At 37.0% G+C, this 22,631-nt stretch overlaps 1 protein-coding gene across 1 annotated transcript in view; it reads left to right on the plus strand.

The window, feature by feature from the left end:
• The window catches only part of HCN1 (hyperpolarization activated cyclic nucleotide gated potassium channel 1), a 151,301-nt gene that overhangs the window by 31,739 nt on the left and 96,931 nt on the right, over positions 1-22,631 (plus strand). The window contains exon 2 of the mRNA XM_088152790.1: positions 1,237-1,660. Within this exon, the coding sequence (XP_088008916.1) occupies positions 1,237-1,660 (424 nt within the window). The remainder of the gene's footprint in view (positions 1-1,236; positions 1,661-22,631) is intronic.

Genomic DNA, 22,631 nt, shown 5'->3' on the forward strand with positions numbered 1-22,631 from the left:
CCCCAATAGAACAACAATAAAAAGATGAAAGGGACTTAAATCATAATTGCTCAGAAACTACCTGTAAAATAAACCCAGCAACAGAGAAGCTTATTCCATGGCCTTTAGAAACAGAGGGCTACTGTTATACAGCAATACAGAATAAAGTCAAACAAGCACCATTTAAGGGAAGGTGCAAAGAGAGCCTTGTTCCTTTTCCACTATATGTGCTCAGTAATAAATTTCATGCAGTTCAGTGAAGCTGATTAGGTAAGTGGGATAAGATTGTAACCTTAGCTACTTTGGCCAGATACATGTATATATGCATGTACGTAGCAGAACAACGAGATGGAATCTGACTCTGTTGCTTTGGTGCATGCTATTTGCGTTGTTCTCCCATGGAACAAAGCCTCTCTTGAGCCAAGCTTGCCTACTGGTGATTCAGGGATGGGTCGATATTATCTTCTTGGCAATAGTGTGGAGGTGGTTTGACACTACTGTACTTTCTTTTGGATTTTTTTCCTACCTTTTTGGTTTGGTCTACAACTCTGGTGAAATCCCAGACCCAAATCTGTTCAACTTCTAAACCCAAACTGATCAGCCAGGTGAATCATTTGTTGAAACTGTCCCACATAACTTTCAGTATATAAAACCTAACAGGTTAGGCAGAAAGGTTTAATCCTCACTGTTCTAGTGGTCTTTTAAATTGCATTTTACTTTTTTCTAGTAGTTGGTTTTAAAACAGTAAACCTTTAAAATGTTCTGTTCCTCCCATAGCCTACCGTCTTAATACTCATATTCCTGATTGCTACCTGAAGTCATTATTTTGCTTCTGAAGGTTTAGGCATTCAGATTTCTCTTTTAGAATCCTACCTTGCACTTATCAATATTTTCAGTGTAACTACAATCACAAATTATTTTTAAAGGTTTAGTTCCAAACTTTATCTCATCCAAGCTATTTCTTGGTGGACAGGAAGTGCTTTTGTTGAAGATACCAAAGGAAATTGACTCTCAGCCAAAATATACCATCAAACCACTGAAAAATGTTATTTTGAAGATATGACTTGCAATCATAGGCACATAAATAATTATGAAGGGATGTTTTCCACTTCTGTTTTGTATATTTGATGAAAGAAATCTTGAGTGCAATCTAGTTTCTTCCAATTTTAAAACTGTGTCCATAAAACATACATGCACAAGAGAGAATAAAGACATTTACATGTTTTGCTTAACAGTTGCATTCTCTGTTTCTCTTAGGTTTTACTGGGACTTAATAATGCTTATCATGATGGTTGGAAATCTTGTAATTATACCTGTTGGAATTACATTCTTCACAGAACAGACAACCACACCATGGATTATTTTCAACGTAGCGTCAGATACTGTGTTTCTGTTGGACTTGATCATGAACTTTAGAACTGGCACTGTTAACGAGGATAGCTCTGAGATAATACTAGACCCCAAAATCATCAAGATGAATTATTTGAAGAGCTGGTTTGTGGTTGACTTCATCTCATCCATACCAGTGGATTATATCTTTCTTATTGTAGAAAAAGGAATGGATTCAGAAGTCTATAAGACAGCTAGAGCACTTCGTATTGTGAGGTTCACAAAAATCCTCAGTCTGCTACGTTTGTTACGACTTTCAAGATTAATAAGATATATTCATCAGTGGGAAGAGGTAGGTTTCTCTTTTGCATATTCCCTCAGCCTTCTAATGCTTTAAAATGATAATAATGGTGCTATATTAAGACAGGTGAGAATTCTTGGCTTGTTGGATATGAATTGCATTTCATCTTGCTAATTATTTTTTAATTCTATCAATTGTTGTTCAGTTCATTTTATTATGGTGTCTGAGATATTTTACAGAAAACTGTTAGAGATTCAGCATAATAATATTCATGTTGTGAGAAAGAAAGTGCCCAGAAAAATTAACAATGAGATGCTTGTTCCATTTATAAGATGCCTTTCCATCAAAAATCATACTTAAGGGGCCTGAGAATGAAATGCAGGTAAAATAATAAAAAAGATAATTAAAACATATTATAATTAAAGTTCAAAAGTGATCCATTTCAAATTAACTGAATGCCTAACAGCATTTGCTAGATTAAATAAATAAAAACACTAAGCAGATTAAAATCCACAAATCAGTTTCTACACTAGAAATTATCAATCAGCACAACCTTGCCTGGCAATGAAAAGATGGCTTAGCCTGATCTGAAAAAGGAGTTTTGAACTTGGAAACAGCCACCAATATGGGCCTCTGTCATATTCCTTCCAAAAGTGATCTCATAATTTTGGGACATGCAAATGGGCTTTCCCTATGGATCTTAAAACCAGCTCTCAGTCTCATGCAGAGGACAGGTCAACGTGCTTTATCCCAAGAACTTGATTAGATTGACCAGCGGTGCATTCACACAAGACTGCTATGGTAGTATCATAGTACAGAAGCAACTTATGTAACGCTAGCATCATCCCACTTTCTGTACTGGCTTGTTTGTAATGCTAGTAATTTTAAATGCCCTTATTGTTGTATATAATAGCTGTTACTTTTTCATAATCAGTAATGAACTGTACTTCATGTTTCTTATTGCAATAGTCAGTAGAAAATACAGTCATACAGCTATTTTCAGTAGAAGAAAGTTAGTAGAAGAAAGTCAGTGGAAAATACAGTCATATAGCTATTTTCAAACTCACCTTGAGTTTTTTAAAATTTCTTCAATAAGGGGCTGAGTCATGGTGTGGTTTTAACATCAACAAATAGGAATGGAAAGATATGAAATGCACTAGCGCTCAGTTGTCTTACTGGTTCCTCCTTGATTCTTGGTACTGTTTTACAGAAGCCTGGAAATTCTTCTACAGCTCTTTTCAGAAAGAATACAGAGTGTAAGAGAGTTCCTTTTCCTGCTCTATGGAACATAAATAATTCTTGACAAACAATGCTAATGTCAAGAGAAAAGGTTTAGTAAAAAAGTAGAAAAGACTGTAAATATTTGCCTCAAATCACTCATATAACCAAAGTGCAATTAATTAGACTTGATTTTTTATCCCTTCTTCATAACTGCAGTCTAAATAATTCAGTATCTACTCGTGGATTTTTTTTTCAGAGTGGAGGGTGGGGAATGAGAATTAATATGGTTATTTCATTTCTCTGGGGCTGCCTGCATATTGTCTCAGTGATTTTTACCCTGTTATTAATTATACATTATTTAAATTTAATTTTCAAAGCTGCCTTGCATAAGCAGAAATATACCTTTGCACAAGGCACCCCTACCAAAGTCACACAATTTCTCCATCACATTACAATCCATCACCATCACCCTACCACCACCACCACACACACACATCAGAGGTTTTCTTCCTCTTTAGAAGAAAACCTTGGCAGAGGAAAAGTACAGGGGTCGGGAAAAGACTGGGCAGCGCCAGGAAGGTACAATTATGCTTCCTTTTTTTAGATTCAACCCATTCATAACCTCTTAGCTTCTATGCCAAATTGCAAGTTTGTAAATTAAAAGATTCAAGTGTGGTCACTTTTAGTTTTCCAACACTGGGAAGAGGTGATAAGGACCAGTGAATTCTTCATCTACAATTAAAAAAAAACACCCACTAACTTGTTCCAAATGCTTCAGAGAACTTTCTGCTTTGCTAAACCACTGGTTCCATTCTGGCAGCATTTGCAGATGTTAAAATGTCACATCTTAAATACTGACCATGCTGCTTTTACATTATAGCAAGGCTTTCAACATTTTTTTTTAAACAGTGTAATTCTTTGGAGATATTAACAAGGGGAGGTAAATTGGAAAATATAGCAAATGCATCTTTTTCGTGATGGATTTCCTTAATTTTGGATGGTTTGCAAGTGGCCATCCTAGCACCAGGAACACCATTTTGTGATTCACAAAGCAGAAGGAAACACCATAGGATTATAAAATTTAACAGATCAGTTCTGTGATTCAGTAAAACGTGTTGCTGTTTTGCCAGTGAACAGTATTATTGTTGTTTTATACTTCAAGATGACAAGAGATGCTCCTTAGAAATAACCCCGTTTAGTATGAAACACTGAGAGAAAAATGAGAAAAAATGATACTCTCCATTAGTGTTCCAGGGGGATTCTAAGTTTATTAAAGTCAGGGTTTTACTTCCTCTGAGCTGTTGAAAGAAATTAAATAAATAGCATTTTTGCTGATAATTTATTTTTAATGTTATAGCTAAAAGCTATAACAAAATTTGGTACATTAAGGATGTAAATCCCAGGGGGGCATGATGAGAAGATTGCTGTAGGTAGATATCCTTCACCTCCCCTTCCCTCCCTGTCTGTCTAAGGCAGTGTTTCTGAACCTTGGCAACTTGACGATGTGTGGACTTCAATTCCCAGAATTCACCAGGCAGCCTTACTGGCTAGGGAATTCTGGGAGTTGAAGTCCACACATCTCCAAGCTGCCAAGGTTCAGAAACACTGGTTTAAGGGGGGGGAAACCCTCTAGTTTCTGGAAACTTAGTTACTATTATTTCTAGAATAAAACCAAATATAATAGAAGGTGATAATCACCATCATGGTATCAGGTTTTCATCCAGGCCTCCACACTGTGCTCTGTATTCATCCACTATCTGATCTTACGTTTATTCATTTAAATTTATATGGCTGCCCATCTCAAATCCATGACTCTAGGTGGCTAACAACAGTTAAAAACACTGTATGACCACACATAACAATAAAAGGAATACCAGTATAATAGGCAGCCAAGGTAAAAACCGTAACAACCAAAAAACAAGTCAACACCATCTTTGCGTGGGCTCTGCCCTTAGTCTTCCTAACGGGTAACTTATTTTTCAAACATTGGAAGTAGTGTTTTCAGATGTTATGCTGCAGTTTAAGTATAAATATAATACATAATTTTAAAAAGCCTAATAATCAGGGAGGCAAAAACAGCATCAACCAATGCTTGACAAAGGGTCCTCCTCAATTGCTGGCTTGTTGCAGCAATGTAGGATCATGCCATGTTGTAAGGAAGCAGCCAGTATTCCAAATTTGACAGAGGAGCAATATTCACATTCAAAAGAATTCCCTTTTCACTAATACCACAGCAATTGCAGTGCTGGAGGGGTGGCCGGCAAAAACTTTCATATTCTCTCCCTGTTCATTTTAGAGAGTTCATTAGAACCCTTCTGTAATTAACACTAAATAAAATGTTATTATATTTCTAAATAAAATATGTAATCCCCATCTCTAGGCATTAAAGTTGCATACCCCTAGCATAGTTGCCATGCTGGGTGGGAATTCTGGGAGTTGTATCTGATTATATGTTTGGAGATATTCGTTCTCGCTGACTTGATGAGGCATTTATATTTTATCCCAACCCTGGCATCTTTAGTAAGTGTATCTATTTGACAGTGGAATGGAATGTCTCACCTGTGCTAATATAGTTGACATTCTTAGCATTTGGTATTTTGTAGTGACATGCTTTGATAATGCCATAGGCATCCCTCCAGAGATTCTGTTGCAGCAGGTTGCACATCTGGTTTCCTTTTGAAGTTTAACTCTATGTTCATAAAATAAGAACATCTGCTTTCCTTTGTTGAATTTTGAGCAATGCTGAGGAACATCATAAGGCTTAAAAATGGGGCTTGTGGAGAAAAGTGGTCTAGATGTTTGAGCTTTAAAAAATGAAAATAAGATGTCAGTATATGATCAGGAAAATGGCGTCAAGAACATGCAATCTTTGCTCTTTGCGGCAAACCATGTAACTGCAGCTTCCAGCTTTCTAGAAGGACTATGCATGGGATTCCTGGGGATAAAGGTGATATGAGGGCATCCTGTCTTGGTGGAATTCTGCTCAAGTGTCCCTGTGTGCCCCTTGATTTGGTTTGATCCTAAAATCTGCTTTGGTCCTGATTCCTGCTAAGGGATCACATGTTCCCAAAGAAAACAGCAGCATTATATTAGGGATGAGCGGCAATGTCAGATTTGCTCTTTCTGGATTTCACATTTCAATGGCCACAATCTTTATTTGACCTCGTTTTGTAAAAATTGGTTAAAAAGAGACTCTAGTAATATTTGTACTCATTTTTTAAATGTATCTTGCATTTTCATACGTGCATGTTTTGCATGAAAATAGGTCACAAAAATGGTCCAAAATCAGTAGAGTCATCTAAAATGTTGATGCATACTCCAGGAACTGGGCCATCATTGTACCTAATATACTGAACTGACTGGCTTGTTAGAGCTAAATATGTCTTTTTTTCCACTGCAAAACTGCTAAATTCCTAGACTGGGGAAATAAGGCATTTGCAGTGGCAGCTGGAGGCATAAACTGCAAGATATATTTATATAGAGAAGCAAGATATTGAGATGTAGCAGGAATGGATAAGACAAGTAATGCACAGTCATTCTTTATTTGGCTGTGATACTGTATAAGCAGAAAAGATGCAGATATCTTTGATGGTGGCTTTGATTCTGATGTAGGTAAAATAAACAGGAAGTAAATTACTGAGGCTGGAGGGAGTGAAAGAGTAACGTTATGCATGGGGAATTGATATTTGTTCTAAAACAGCAGCATATTTTCTGTGAACCATCTGCTCTTTAATCAAGACATTCGTATATTGATCTGCAAGGTAAATTAAGGTGAAAAGATAAGCTCCTGTGGCTACCAAACCTAACATGCTTTGCATATAAAGAAATGCATGGCTTACCAGGGTCTCAGTAAGCACAATTGAGTGTCCTTTCCTTGGTGACCCCATTTTTCTGCGTCAGATCCTTTCCGTGGAGCATTTCCTTTCAGAGGACAATTATATTAGGCAGGAAGCAAAATGGAGAAATACAAAATGAGTACATTTCTAGATTCATGAATTAATATCATCATGTAAAGTTAAACTCCATTAGAATGGAGTGGAATGTGTTTTTGTTTCTTGGTGCACCCATTGCACGTTCTCAAATATGTAGAAAGAGAAGTGAACAGAAATGCACTTAAAGAAAGCAAATATGGCTAAGGCACTGCCAGTGATTTGAACTGCTGATACAGCTATTAGAAGTCCCAAATTGTCCAGGGCAGGTTTTGTAAGCCCAGGATTGCTTTAGCACAGGGGTAAATAATCTTTTTGGGTGCTAGAATTTATGAGCACAAAATGATGAGCACGGTCTTCAGGAAGTAAAATGCTCGTTCGCTGTGGATGTCAACACTTTAGGATGTCCCTAACTTTCCTCATGTCGCTAGTTTTCTAGCAAGTGCAAACAATGCACCTATCATTTTTATTTTCTCAGAACACCTATAGAGACTGTGTAGATTGCTGACTCTTTGCTTTGCAACATGCCAGCTTCTCATTTAATTTTTTAAAATTAAAGTAATATACTTAAAAAAAACAAAACAAAATCAGGTGGACAGAGAGCCTGGTAATTGCCCAGGGAGGTGTCTGTGGGAATGTTGGTGCTTACAGATGCAACACTGATTATTCCTGCTTTAGGATAGGTACATTTTCTTTCCATTAAACTAATGTACAGAGATCTTGCCCTTTGGGGATATAGATACATTTCTCCAGAAATACGTGGAGAAAGTACTCATCATCTATGCTTTAAAAATTAGGGTTGGACACTTTTTAAAATAAATTGAGTTTTAATTAGTTTAAGACAGTTCTTGCTGGCCAGGAAATGGACAGGGAGTCCACTGCTGTACATTTTGCAACCAGAGATTGTGTGTGGCCCAAAAGCCATTGATGGTCCTTTCTTGAGTCTGCTTTGCAAATTGCCATTCATAGAAGTGACTCAATCCATTTGTTACCTGTTTCTCCTAAAAAAAAAAAAAGTTAAGACAGATACCAGTAATAGTAAAACTATACATTAACAACTGAAATAATTCTAGAAATATTAAGACATTGAAACACTTTTTTAAAAATAGCACAATATATCACCAAATAGCACTACTAATAGTAGTAGTACAGTCGTAGTCGGTGTTCTTTAAAAAGAAAAGAGCCATCTAACTCATTTTGAAAAAAGGATAATGTTTGGATCTTTCTTTTTTTGCTAAGTTCTAGAAGGCCAGTAACATAGGCAGGGGACACACACATCCCCACAAAAATCCTTCCTTTCTGGTCTCAGCCAAATGTATGGGCATGCTAGGACCCAGAGGAGGGCCTCCAGTAAGGCAGGCAGGCTGAAGTTCTTCAGATTCTGGTTCCAAGCATTTCAGGGCTTTAAATTGATGAACAAGACACCAAATTGTTTTTTTGGAAGCAAATCAGGCACCATTGCAGCTTTATAAGTAGGTTTGTACCTGAACCTGTGAAGAGCTAAACAAGGTGAGAATACCAGCTACGCACACAGTCTTCTCTCTAGACCACTGTTTCTCATCCTTGGTGACTTTAAGATGTCTGGACTTCAGCTCCCAAATGGCTGGGGAATTCTGAGAGTTGAAGTCCATACATCTTAAAGTCACCAAGGTTGAGAAACGGCTAAGCAGTTTGGTATGAACTGGGAAAACTGCTTAGCATCATGCCTATCAATTATTCCTTTCTTGTCTTGCAGACTCTATAATACTATAAAATTGGTCATGTGAATTATAAACTTGCAGATTTGGAGATAAATAAACTAAAAATGGTGGGAGGTTAAATCAAATGTATCTATCATATATCTTCCTTTTTCTATATGTAATAAAACTAATTTCAGCCTGGAGTGTACTAAGGTGTTTTCAGTCATCTGCTGCACAAGGCCCAATTATGGAATCAGAGAGTAATTTGAAGTTTTGCAACCTTGTCCCCTTGTCCTGGTGGTCAGAAGTATCTTGAAAAGTAGAAAGCCTCTCCTCTTTTCATAAAGGCAAAAGTGCCATGCTTGGTAACTTTGATCAGGGTTTTCTGATATATTTTTCTTGTGGCTCTTAATATATGAGAGTTCAATGAAAAGTAATGCCTCCATCTCTATAATTTTAGTTTAAACAAGGTTATTTAATAAATGAAACAGGAAAATAATCCTGGAAATGAGCTCTTTTTTACCTGCATTTACTTCACTACATAATCACCATTTGCTATTCATTTCTCCCAAGGAAGTTCTACTTCACTCTTGATCACACAAGCCAACACTTCCTGGTTCACCATCTTTATATTTTTTGGCCCAGCAACACACAATACTCACATCAACACAGCATAGTGGCAATTGGTGTGTTCAACTGCGAAGGGTACAGTCATTAATAGAGGCAAAGCAAGAAGGAATCTTTGAATCACCCTGATAAAATAGGCTAATGTCTTCAAGGAATAAGACTTCAAAAAGCAAGAAAGATGCAGTAATAGTGAGGACACTTTCTTAATGGTGAGGAAACTTTACACAATACGGTTTTATTTCTCCAACCTCTCCAAACTATTCTGAAGCTGGCTAAGTGTTTTCTATACATTTTGCAACAAAACAAAACTGAGTTGTTGGTATGGTGCAAAAGCTGCCTGACTGTAAAGACATCATTCTTCTTGCACGCAAATTCCCACTGAAAGTTGTGATGATGGCATTACCTTTGTTTTCCAGGCAGGCACTTTTGCCAGCAGTTGCAACCATGGTTATAGATTGCAATATACAGACATTATGAATATGTATGGGGGGAGAGAGCAATGGTTTTGAGCTCAGAGGCTGGGAGGTGGAATAAGTCAGTGGGTGCTGCTTATAGAACAGAGAAAAATCAAGCTGGGCCAGGTTTTTGTTGTTGTTTCTTTGTTTGTTTGTTTGTTTGTTTTTGTGCAGGGATTGTAATGCTCATTAGAATAACTTAGATCAGATGTCTAATAAGTTTGCTGTGAAATCTATTAGAGGGCTCAAAGTTCAGGCAGCAGGGTGATGCAAGAGTTCGGGTGATGGGAAAATGGCCTGCCCCAAGGTCCATGCAGCTTTACCATCACAAATCGCAAGACACAAATTGTGTGCAAACTGCATGCAGCCAAACTGAAAGGCAATCAGCTTAGCTGCCTAAGGAGGATGACTTTGTGTGAACACACTGGTGTGGTACCATTCCTGGTTCAGCACAAATGCTGAATGTGGAATGGCCCTGAATGCTACACTTTAAATCTATCTAGCTGTCTATACCACCAGCTTCACTAACAGAATCACTGCAGTTTACAGCAAAAACATAAAACATCCAGGATAAGGTGTGGCCTCCATCGGCCTCTTGGACTTTTTATCTTTTTTCTATCTGTGTAAGTGTGGTTCTCTTTTTATAACTTTTAATTATGTATTTATGGTTTTAATTTGATGTAAACCGCCCAGAGTCCCCCATTGTGGGGAGATGGCCGGGACAAGTCTACTAAATAAATAAATAAGGAACAATAAAACATTCAGGATAACAGGACTCAAGTACTGCATTAAAACATCCACAGTAGGTTTAAAAAATCAAACAATTTTCAGGGTCTGAAACAATAACGAAAGAGATCCTGATGATGTTCATACCCTAGGAGAAAGTCTTATGGAAAAGCTTTATCTTTAGTTGATTCCTCAATCTTGACAGGGAGAGGGTGAGTCTGATGTCAAGGGGAGGCTATTTCAGGGGGGGTCAGTGTTGCAACAGAAAGTAGTGCTTCCTGGCCACAGCTCCAACAGTGTGCTTGTCTTGAAATTATCTTGTCTGTTAGAACAGTTCTGGATGGAGAATGCAGTCCTGGAGATACCTAGGTGCCTAGGGCTTTGCAAGTATGATATGTTGCTGAAACCAACAGAAACAAAATTCTTGGTTAGATTATTAAGAAGACTGATGTCAGTACACCCATATTTATCACAATGTGTGACAAACTTTTCAATTGATCAAAGGAGGGCATGTTAAATCATAGCATGAGCCAACTACCTCCATTGACAACAATGACTAGTGAAGCTCTCCAAATAGGAAGTCTTTCAGGTCTGCTTGAAGGTAACAGAAATTCAGCTTGCCTACTTCAGCATTCAAAGCCAATAATGTTCTTCCATTTAATGATGAATCTTCACCACATTTTAACTGATATAAAATCTGTATATAAATTAAAGAGTCAAATTATTGATGCCACCTTTTATTTTGAATTAAATCAGATTTTAACACCAGGAACAACAACTCCATCTTAATTTATTTGATAAAATATAATATAGAATAGAATATTTTAGAATATTCTAAAATAGAATACAGTAATAAATATGAGAAGAGATACGTGCATGGAATCACCTACAGAGTTTATGGTACTATCTAAAACTTGACAGTATTTTGCTCTTTTCTATTTTGCCCTTCTAGTCATATAATTAAATCTCAACATTCAATTACAAGCTGTTTCATTTAAAGAAAAGGAGAGGAGAGGAGAGGAGAGGAGAGGAAGGAAGGAAGGAAGGAAGGAAGGAGTTCATTTCCCTGTGTTGGATTATTTAAACCAGTGTTTCTCAACCTTGGCAGCTTTCAGATGGGTGGACTCCAACTCCCAGAATTCCCCAACCAGCATGGCTGCCTGGGGAATTCTGGGAGTTGGAGTCCACCCATCTGAAAGCTGCCAAGGTTGAGAAACACTGATTTAAACAATGAAAATGATTCATAAGCTATTTACAAATACATCTTCTTTTGATTACAGTATTCTGGACAGGATAAGCAGTACCCTTTAATATATTTTCATGTAATCAAATATGATGTTTCCTTTTAATTCTGATGAGCGGTCATCTCAGCCCAAACAGTTTCATGTCACCATTAATTTCTGTAAGAACTCTTAATACAAGCAATCGAATATGAAAAAACATGAGTTAAAAGTATGAATAATAATCTACATATATAAAAGTGGCTTCCATTTTCAAGTTTCTTGTGACAATGAGCAAATTCAGAGTATAGCATATGCTTTGTGCACAAAAGGCTATTTAATTACATGCATGAGTTTAATGAACTGAAATACTCCTTCCTCAATAACTGCACAGCCCTTGGAGAAATAAAAGGAAAGTAACCCCTTATTAGCAAGCCTGATCTCATTTTGCTATAACTTATTGTTAAAATGAGGACTGAGATCACTTTGGAGGAGTAAGTTAGAGTAGGAGTGGAGATTTTGGGGAGGGGGAAAAAGGGAAGTGCAGCAGTAGGAATGGTACTTCTAAAAATGCTCAGAAATATTGTTTTCATAGGATGAGCATGGCATCTCTTACTTCTTTTACTATACTAATTGTCAGGGGGCTTTAGCATTTCTTTCTTTTTTTTTTTTTTTGGAGCCTATTTTATTGATGCCAAGGTGGCAGAGGATGTTGTTCACTCCATGCTTTATTGCAATCCTTCCAAACCATAGCTAGATAGCAGCACTTAGCCAATCATGGGTGATCTGAGAAACCAAACAGAGTCAAATATGGCACTGTTGTTTAGATTGAGAAAGCCAATGGAGAAGGAAGGGAGGGAGGAAGGACTCTCAGAAGAAAAGACAAACCAATTGTTCATCGTTGCCAGGAAAAATACATGGGTGTGTTCATGAAGTAATCTGGAATTTAGCCCAACTCAAAGGAGACTTTATCTTTACCTAGTTTCTTGCTCCAAAAATGTTTTCCCTTGCAATTTAATTAAAGTATGAAAAGTCACGGGGGCTGCAGATCATGAGAAAGATGATAATACAATGAAAGACATTCACTTATGCCTCTCAAACACACCTCATAAATAATGGAAGTGAAAGATCCCATTGGTGGTTGTTTTGGGGGAAAAAAATCAAAATTACATTCCCTATCAAACTGAGGTTTGATTGAAAAAGGGCAGAAGAAATGTTCTGCAGAGCATTCATTTTCTCTGCTTTAACTGAATTTAGGAGTTAGGAACTACACACCCCAAACCCCTCCTTAATTCCACTTAAGGAGAGACAAGATAAGTCTGTTTCTCTTCTTACCACTGGTTGCCCCCGTTTTTCTTCCTAAATGAATGAGGGATTTTACACTTGTGGAAAAAAAATGTGTTATATTCTAAGCAAGCATTTCAAGAGAGTTCTAAAGAGAGTTCTAGAGTTCTGCTATTGCAGATATTATGCTGAAAACAAGGGAAACAGTCCTTTATGCACCATTTTAGCACTTCTTTTATAGTATACTACATTTGTAACTATTTAAATGACTGTAGTATAGGGGCATAGAGCTGCAATGGCTATTTAAATGTGAATGAAGATCAAATATGACATATTTTAATTACTTATAATTAATTAATTCTTGTGCCAGACAACATGGGAATATTTTCCTGCAAGCAGCAAAAGGAATTGCAGTGCTGTTCCAAAAGGTAGGATTAGAACTCATGGTCTGAACAGGAATGGAAAAAAAATTTTTTTTCTAGAGCAGTAATCTGTTATGGGACACATTGATGTCTCTGGTGGACATACTGGGTCTCAGTGAGTAACTATGACTCTCATTCTTTGTTTTTGTGGATCCCCTTTTTCCTTTCTTTTTTTTCCTGGCATCTCCTTTCTTTCTTTCTAACTCTTCTTGATACCTTCTGTTCTTTGCTCCTGTTGGGGGAGAACAGATCATTTTAGCCAGAAGTCTGACCTTGCTCACAAAGGACTTTTGAGAATAAAATGAGCCCTGTGTTGAAATTAGGCAGGCACGGCTAAACATGCAGATTATTCTCTTGGGAACTAACATTATGGAAGGGTAGACTTGGTAAACCAAGACCTTAAGAAAAATTTAATTTGTTGGGAAGTGGGCAGTCCCTCAGTAGATATTCAGATACCATTTTTAGGGATTCTTGATTTTCCGCACCAACAGCAAAGGATAGACCAGATTACCTAAAACACTTCCACCAATCTTATAATTCTGCTTGAGCATACACTGTTCTCTTGTCTTTGAGTGAGATACATTTCCTCTGAATTTGAATAGACAAATTCAATTTCCTACTGAACTTGATTGGAGTAGACAGAGAGCATTTTTAATAACTGGTTTTTAATAACTGTGCCTGCAGCTATTAAAACAATTTGCTGAATCATCTCAGATTTCTATCTGGAGTGGAGAAAATACCCCCAAATAATAACTTGAAGAATCACTTTTTCTGCACATGCTAAATTTGGTGAGCACGGCCTCTCTGTAATAAGGTATTTCAGGAATAATTAAAAGCATTACAGTGCACGGAACAGTTACGGAGCTGTTAGAGCGTTCAGGTTGTAGTCTCTGCATGTGGTTCTTAATAGTCTTCTCATTTCAATAACCAGATTTTTTTTTTTTAGTCCCTTTGAGTCAGTGTTGAATCCTGGAGACTGCCTGGACATGTCCATGCTGTTTTCTTGGCAACATTTCAGAAATGGTTTGCCATTGCCTCCTTCCTAGGGCTGAGGGAGAGTGACCCAAGGTCACCCACTTGGCTTTGTGCCTAAGACAGGACTAGAACTCACAGTCTCCTGGTTGCTAGCCTGTTGTCTTAACCACTACACCAAACTGTCTCTTGACCAGATATTATCACTGGTTATTTTAAATAAAGGCAAAAGGAGAAAGAGAATCTTTGGAAACAGCAGTGAAAGAGAAATCCTGTTAGTGGTTCTGTGTTCCTTTCCAAGCTGATGTGGAGCAATTTATGTGTACCTTCTTTATGTGATCATTCAACCAATTAAATCTCCATCTGGCAGTGGTATCATCTAGGTCAAGAGTTTTCAGGTTTTTAAAAAAAAAGTAATAATTCTCTTCAGGAATATATTTTAAGGTTGATTTATAGATGGAAAACATTCTTTGAGTTGTCTGCATTAAAGACATGGGGATAATGTTTAACATTGTTCCATTATCCCTAAATTGTGTTTGATAAATGTTCTTGAAGATGTGATTTTTAGACATTAAAATCTAATGTTACAGGTAAGATCTAGGAACAACCAATATACTCAGGACAGAAAATTGGGAAAGCAAATAATCCATGATAAATCAAGTGCTCTAATTCAATTCATATCTAATTGAAGTCAGTTATTAGCAAATTTTAGGGAAGAATTAATCTGATTAAAACAAAACAGATTTTAAAACCACTTAAATAGAATGCAGAACATCATCTTAGCAAAAGGGCTGTAGTTATCACACTGTATTGATCTGCAAGCTTTGTGCTGGGTGAGAAAGTGGGATAAATATTTTTACATAGACCTCCTGTTATTTATGTAAGTGTACATGTTCCTTGACCCCTTCCTTGTCTTTAAAATAGGCCTTTAAGATAGTGAGGCTGAAATGGAAAGCTGCAATTCCCATGGCAGAACTCTGATTTCCTATTCAGCATTTTATCCACCATACCATTTTGGCTTTTGATATAAAATTACAAACAGGTATCAGGAGATCATGAAAAAAATATTAATCTAATATTGTGCACAGGTTCCTGGAAAGATGTAATTATCTTTTGCAAAAGATACAATTTCAGTTTGCAAGTCATCATCTGACTTAATGACATTCATAGTCCAGTGAATAGTCTGCTAGTTTATTCCACATAATATCAAAGCCTCCTTAAATCTACATAATAATATGTTCTTGTACTTTTCTTATACTTCATATTTTGTTTTCTTTTCTTTTTTAAAAAAACAGCCTGCCATTGATGCAACTCATATCCAACTGACATGTTTAAAATATCACAAATGTTGTTTTGTTGATCAGAGAACAAATGTTGCTATCATTGATGTTAATTAGGTTTAGGCATATGAAAATATGATGTTGAATAATGTTCCTAATATGCTTACTGTATTTTAGTACACTGTATTTCATAGCTGGTGCCTTGCTATTATTATGAATAGATGGAATTTACTAATTAAAAATATCAATCTTTAGTTTATTCTTGTTTTTAGGTTAGTATACCAACTTCATAGAAAATTGAATATAGCTAAATACAAATAAAGTGAAATAGGTCTTAATGTTGAATTATTTTTATCTTTTTTCTTCCCATGAAGTTTAATTAAAGATGAATAACACAGAATATGTTTGAATATGCATACTGACTCATATAATTAAAGAAACTAATATCAGTTCTTGGCAGTTGACTATTTATTTTTAAAAAATTCCACTGCAAAATAAAAATAAAAATTAAATCACCTATTTGAATTCTCCATCCCAAGCCTCTTTGATTTTACATGCTTTTGAAACTAGATAAGATACCATGCATTGACTCAATAGTGCAGTGTTTCTCAACCTTGGGAACTTTAAGATGTGTGGACTTCAACTCCCAGAATTCCCGAGCCAGGCATGCTGGCTGGGAAATTCTGGGAGTTGTAGCCCACACATCTTAAAGTTCCCAAGATTGAGAAACACTGCAATGGTGTCTACCTGCGACTGGCAAAATAAGATTTCAGAGTCTTTTCCAGTGCTGATGGTGATCCCACCTATTGAAGATTTTGCATATAAAGAAGAATAGGGTCTGCCACAGACTAAAAGGTTTTTCCAGTTTGCATCCCTACCTGTTCCAGAGAAATCTCTTTCCTGAGAAAGAAATCACACAACAAACTAACCAATTTCTTTTTCAACAGATTTGAAGTAGTATTCTGGCCATTTTCCCAGGCAGGCAGAAAAATGTGCCTGTGGGGAAACAAAATTGTAAACAGCAAGTAGGATCGTGATATTAACAAGAGCTGAAGAAGAATGAAGACCTAGTTTTATACCAGATTGATAGCAGTAAGTTAGGAGGATGAACTGAAAAAGATCAGGACTCAAAGGTTCTTATTTTGTTAATTTTTTCCCTGTCATTACATTTTGGAATCCTTGATAAACTATTATGGTTCAAGGGTAAAAAGGAGAAATGTGATTATCCATTTATAGTTTTTGTTCAAATTTCTGTGTTTAAAAACTGTATTCTTGAATCCCTGTTTAGTTCCCACAGTTATTACAAATATTTTTATGCTTCTTTAGAATTATTGTATGTGCATGTGTGTACACATATTGTGACAGAATAAACACCATCTGCAGAGTTTAATTTGGATCAAAATGTTAGTGAACCAGTTATAGAGAACGTCAGGAAAAACACATTTGGTCATGCAGACCAATGAAACACAGGAAAATATTTTAGAAAAAGTGTCCTTGTTCCTTATTCCAGTATCTGGTGACATGGCATTCATAAAACTCAGGTTCAGAAAGGGCTGTGAAATGAGGGTATTGATTTCTTGTTTGATTCTTGGATGGCAAGCCTCTAGGAAATGACAGGAATGTTGTTGAAAAATATACCACAGCGATATTCCAGAGTATAATTTTACCTATGTGAATTTACCTCAGGAATTCATGCACTGATATAGAAATTTGACATAAGAATATTTTTTTTTACAGTTTGACAAAGAATATGGTATTATCACAGTGCTTTTAATATCTTTCAAACATAAGTAAATGTCAAAGGAAAATTATGTAGTAAAATGTTGCCGCATCAACTGTTCAAAATGAAAACCACATTTTTTTTTCTGGTTTACATCTATGTGGCTCAGATAGAACTGATGAACACCTTAGAAGCCTTGATGTAGAAATATAATTGTGTGAATACTGTGCCATGCTAAAGTAATTTTATTTCTTTTAATACTAATTTTGGCTGCTTAACCTGTATACATTTGGGTTCAGTTAAAAAAGAGATACTTCTTGCCTCAAAGAATAATTTAAGGATAAATATTGTTGTCTAAGACCCCTGAGGACACATAGCTCAGGGACGTTTATTACTTCAAAAGCTCTAAAAGTCTCCAGGAACTGCTAAACAAATTGTGTAACTATAAGACAGGTAAACAAAAGGGGGCTTTGGATATAGAGATTTAGAAAATTCTTTGAGTTAAACAGAAAGAGCAAACTGATTTGTGCTGGCAACAGGGTATGGTCAAAAAACTCAAGATGGCGGCCATGATAGTGCAATCAAAGCTCTGCCAGTTTTTTATGTGCATTGTGAAGTAAAGCATTCCTTTGAAGCTCAGTATAGCCTTATCAAATACTCTATCTCCTTTGATCTGTTAGAATTTACAAGCAATTTCAATTAGCAATTACAAATCTCAAGAAAACGTCTAAAGATATTAGGCAAAAGAACATCCAAAGTCTGAATTCAAAGTACAGATATACAGTACAACAATCTTCCCTAACCTAATGCTCTGTGTGTCCTGGTCTCTGGTTTCAATGAACTTCCTTCAGGGACTTTTTTCCCACTACATCAACTATGTTGGGATAGTAACTCTCAGAATAACCAGTCAATGTGACTACATTGACAGGTTATTCTGAGAGTTACTATCCCAACATATCTGGAAGAGGGGTCAAATTCAGGAAAGCTAGTTTACAAATAACTCACAGGCCATAATCAGGTTAGATGTGGATCCAAGCTAAGTCACAGACCCTCTGAAATAAATGAGACTCTAATTTGTCAGGGCTAACTTAATTCCTATTGATTGAAATATTCCTTTAGTGGTCCTGCTATGTTTGGATCCAATAATACACAGGTTTATGGGTTCAGGATGTTATGACAAAACAAATCCCAGGATGGAAATTGCCTTGCCAGTAAACCTTGGCAGCCTGTATGTTGCTGCATTTTATTGTCTGCTGCAAATCAAAATAATTTGGGGGGGGGCGCGGGAGAGGAGACAAGAGGAAGCCAGCTCTCTGTCTATTTGCAAATGTTTCTCTTTTAAGACATCTTGAGGAACTTTAGGTTTTCCGTTGGTAGCTGGGTAGTGGATTTGTGCTTATGAATCTAATTTTTTTTCTTGCAAGATTTTACCAGAGTAAGCAGTGATGAATCAAAGTCATAATGATGATGATGATGATGATGGTAATAATAATAATAATAATAATAATAATAATACTGTAATACCAACAAAGTTACCAAGGATGTATCATACCTTCATGGGTTTCTTTCAAACAATAGACTTATTTGCATTCTTTGTCACAGAGAAAAAAAGACATGGAGATATATATAGAGTGTTGGTTCAAGCAATAAAAATGTTTGTTTTTATTGCTTGAACCAAAGCAAAAAAAGATGTTCTTTTCTATTCTGCTTTTCTAACAGATCTCTTTGTAACATACATATCCAGAGTTCCACAGTTGGTGCAGAAGGATAAGGATTAAAATAGGAACAAAAGCATGACATTTGGTCAGAAAGAGAAGCCAGTATGAAATAGGAACAGATCAATTGTTTCTTTGCATTCTTTGCCTTTTTTAGTTTAATACTTTATATATGACATATAGATCACTTGACATTTTCCTCCTCTTAATTGTAATAATCAGTATGAAAATGATCAGGTTCAGCTAAATCAGAAAAGTAGACCTACAAAGAAGAATATAGTTCAAACAAAATTATTTCATTTTAGAGGTACAGGAGGAAGAGAACAACTTAGATAATAACTGTTGTTCCGTATTGTGCTTTAAGAGATTTACTTTGACTCAGTTTCCCTTAGGAATAATTGAAGTTGGTTTATGCCTTTTTAGTGCTTTTTTTCAGTGTTGCTGAAGTAGACGAACTCTTTTGACACATCGGAACAGATACGAAGTAGGGCCCATCCTAAGGCCCATTTGAAATCCTACTCCATGGCAATGAATGCAGCATAGATTATTTATTTCTCCATCACCATTGTGTTTGCACAGAACTAGCAATATATTTTTATAGTGTGTAGCATCTTCTCCATCAAGATGTTGAAGGAGGGGAGCCAACATAGCCAGGATTTGCCTCAGCTTGAACTCCAGTATTGGAACAGGTCACAAGCAGGTAAACTGGCAATGCCTTGTTCTGTTCTATTTCCTCTTCTTCACAGCTTGTAGAGCTTAAGGAAGTGGCCAGGATGTGTGGAAAGATGAGAGCCACGGCCTGCTTGTTTGACCTTGTCCCTCCTGGCTGATTTGATCAGCCAAGATAGGAAGGGCCATGGTTAAAGCAGGTGATTAATGCCTCCTTGAGCATGGGATGTGTTAGCACCTTCTTAAAGCAGACCACTCAAAGACCTTTATTGGAAAAGTGCTCCCTTTGACCTGGAACATGTTTGTAATGATTGTCCACTCTCAAATAGGCCATTCCTAGATAAGCAGATTGAGAAAATAATGGCCTCACAGCACCAGATATATTTGGATGAAACTGATTTTCAGGATGCATTTCAGTAGGAGTTTTGTCTAGGGATAGGGAGAGTACAGCCTTGCTAGTCATCATGGATTTCTTGGTGGATTTTGATACAATGAACCATAGTATTCTTCTGGACTATCTAGTAGGGTTGGGCATATTTTGCAGCGGTTTTAGTCCTTCCTGTCAGACTATGCCCAGGCTAACTAATTGTGTCCCACAAGATCCTGGGAAGTACACCCTCTTTGGGTTCTATGGTTTTACGTATCAAGACATAATAAAAATCATCTGGTCCTTAGAAGTTCTCAAAAGTAGGACTTCAGATGAACAACAACGCATGACATATTACACCATGTCATTATTTATTTTACCAAAAGAAAGCCAAAATGGAGAAGCCATGTGTGAAAAACTACACCTGATGATTCAGTAGCCTGTAGAGCCACTTTTAGCAGCAGTAACATGAAGTAATTGTTTTCTGTATGACTTTCTCAGTCTCTCACATTGTTGTGGAGGAATTTTGGCCCACTCTTCTTTACAACATTGCTTCAGTTTATTGAGGTTTGCGGGCATTTGTTTATGCACAGCTCTCTTGAGGTCCTGCCACAGCATTTCAATCAGGTTGAGGTCTGGACTTTGACTGGGCCATTGCAACACCTTGATTCTTTTCATTTTCAGCCATTCCCTTGTAGATTTGCCAGTGTGCTTGGGATCATTGTCCTGTTGCATGACCCAATGTCAGCCAAGCTTTAGCTGTTGGACAGATGGCCTCACATTTGACTCTAGAATACTTTGATATACAGAGGAGTTCGTGGTCGACTCAATGACTGCAAGGTGCCCAGGTCCTGTGGCTGCAAAACAAGCCCAAATCATCACCCCTCCACCACCGTGCTTGACAGTTGGTATGAGATGTTTGTGCTGATATGCTGTGTTTGGTTTTCGCCAAATGTGGCACTATGCATTATGGCCAAACATCTCAAAGGACAGTGTTCCAGAAGTCTTGTGGTTTGTTCAGATGCAACTTTGCAAACCGAAGCCATGCTGCCATGTTCTTTTTAGAGAGAAGAGGCTTTCTCCTGGCAACCCTTCCAAACAAACCATACTTGTTCAGTCTTTTTCTAATTGTACTGTCATGAACTTTAACATTTAACATGCTAACTGAGGCCTGTAGAGTCTGAGATGTAACTCTTGGATTTTTTGCAATTTCTCTGAGCATTGCATTGTCTAGCCTTGGGGTGAATTTGCTGGGCCGTCCACTCCTGGGAAGATTGACAACTGTCTTAAATGTTTTCCACTTGTGAATAATCTTTCCCACTGTAGAATGATGGACTTTAAATTGTTTGGAAATGGCCTTATAACCCTTCCCAGATTGATGGGCAGCAACAGTTGCTTCTCTGAGATCATTGCTGATGTCTTTACTCTTTGGCATTGTGTTAACACACAGCTCAATGCTCAAGACCAGCATAAAACTTCAGTTTTTATAGTAGTCACACTTGTGATGATCAATTGATGAAGGGCATTTGATTAGCAGCACCTGGCTGCTACTTAGCCTCTTCATACCTATGGGAGCAGTAAGGGTGTACTTACTTTTTTACACATGGCTTCTCCATTTTGTCTTTCTTTTTGTAAAGTAAATGGTGACATGGTGTAATATGTCATGTGTTGTGGTTCATCTGAGGTTGTACTTACCTATTTTTGAGAACTGCTAAGGACCAGATGATTTTTATTATGTCCTGATACATAAAACCATAGAACTCAAGGAGGGTGTACTTTCTTTTTCACACAACTGTGTGTGTGTGAGAGAGAGAAAGAGAGAGAGAGAGAGAAAGAGAGAGAGAGAGCGCGTGCGAGCGTCAGAGCTCTCCAAATGTCAGAGGTGAGGGTGTTCCATAAGGCAGCTTCTCTGACAGAGATGCTCCTTGATCTCCTGATGTCACTAGATTCACAATTGCTGGCTTTTGCACCATTAAAGCTAGTGTGCCAGCTGCAGCCTTTCCTGAGCTGGGCAGACTTGGTGATGGGTATCCATACCTTGATTACAGCCTGTCTTCACTACTGCATTGCAGTTGTATCCAAAAAATGTAATTAGTAAAAAATGCTGCAGCTAGGTTGATAACAGTGTAACAGAAAAGGTTTTCATGATGTCTGTACTGAAACATTTGGACTAATTGACTGTGACACTGTTTAAAATGTTGGTGCCAGCATTTAAAACTCTACTTAGCTAGAAATCACTTTTTCCACTATGAATCTGTCTCAAAACTTTGATCATCAGAGGAGACCCTTTTAAAAATGCCTCCACTGCTTAGAAGTTTGAATATCTGGAGATGGGAGAAGATCTTCCCATACTCCCAGGTTTATATAATATTCTCCCCAGAGAATGCTGTAGGAATATGGTTTTCTGAATCTTCAGTATTTCAATTTGGGGGGGGGAGAAATATTTTCCCTTGATTTCATTCTATGTTTTACAGCTTCTTGGACATACTTCCTAGTTCTCGTGTTGGTAATGTGAAATATAATAGATGACAAGGAAGCATTTGGTACCTTTGGGTCAATTTGCAGTTCTTTGGTGTTGGCAAAATTGAAAACATTGGTATTTTAATGTATTTTTGTCATTACAAATTAAGCCACTGTTTTTAATTTTTCATCTAAAATTTCCTTCTGCAGTTTGGAGCAGTTTGTAAATAGATGCCTTTAGATTTCAGTAGAAAATCTATTAAACACATATTTGCA

Source organism: Python bivittatus, unplaced genomic scaffold, assembly GCF_059951505.1.
Source record: "Python bivittatus isolate LINGU-HERP-01145 unplaced genomic scaffold, Pbiv_v1 ctg000570_np1212, whole genome shotgun sequence".
Taxonomy (NCBI): domain Eukaryota; kingdom Metazoa; phylum Chordata; class Lepidosauria; order Squamata; family Pythonidae; genus Python; species Python bivittatus.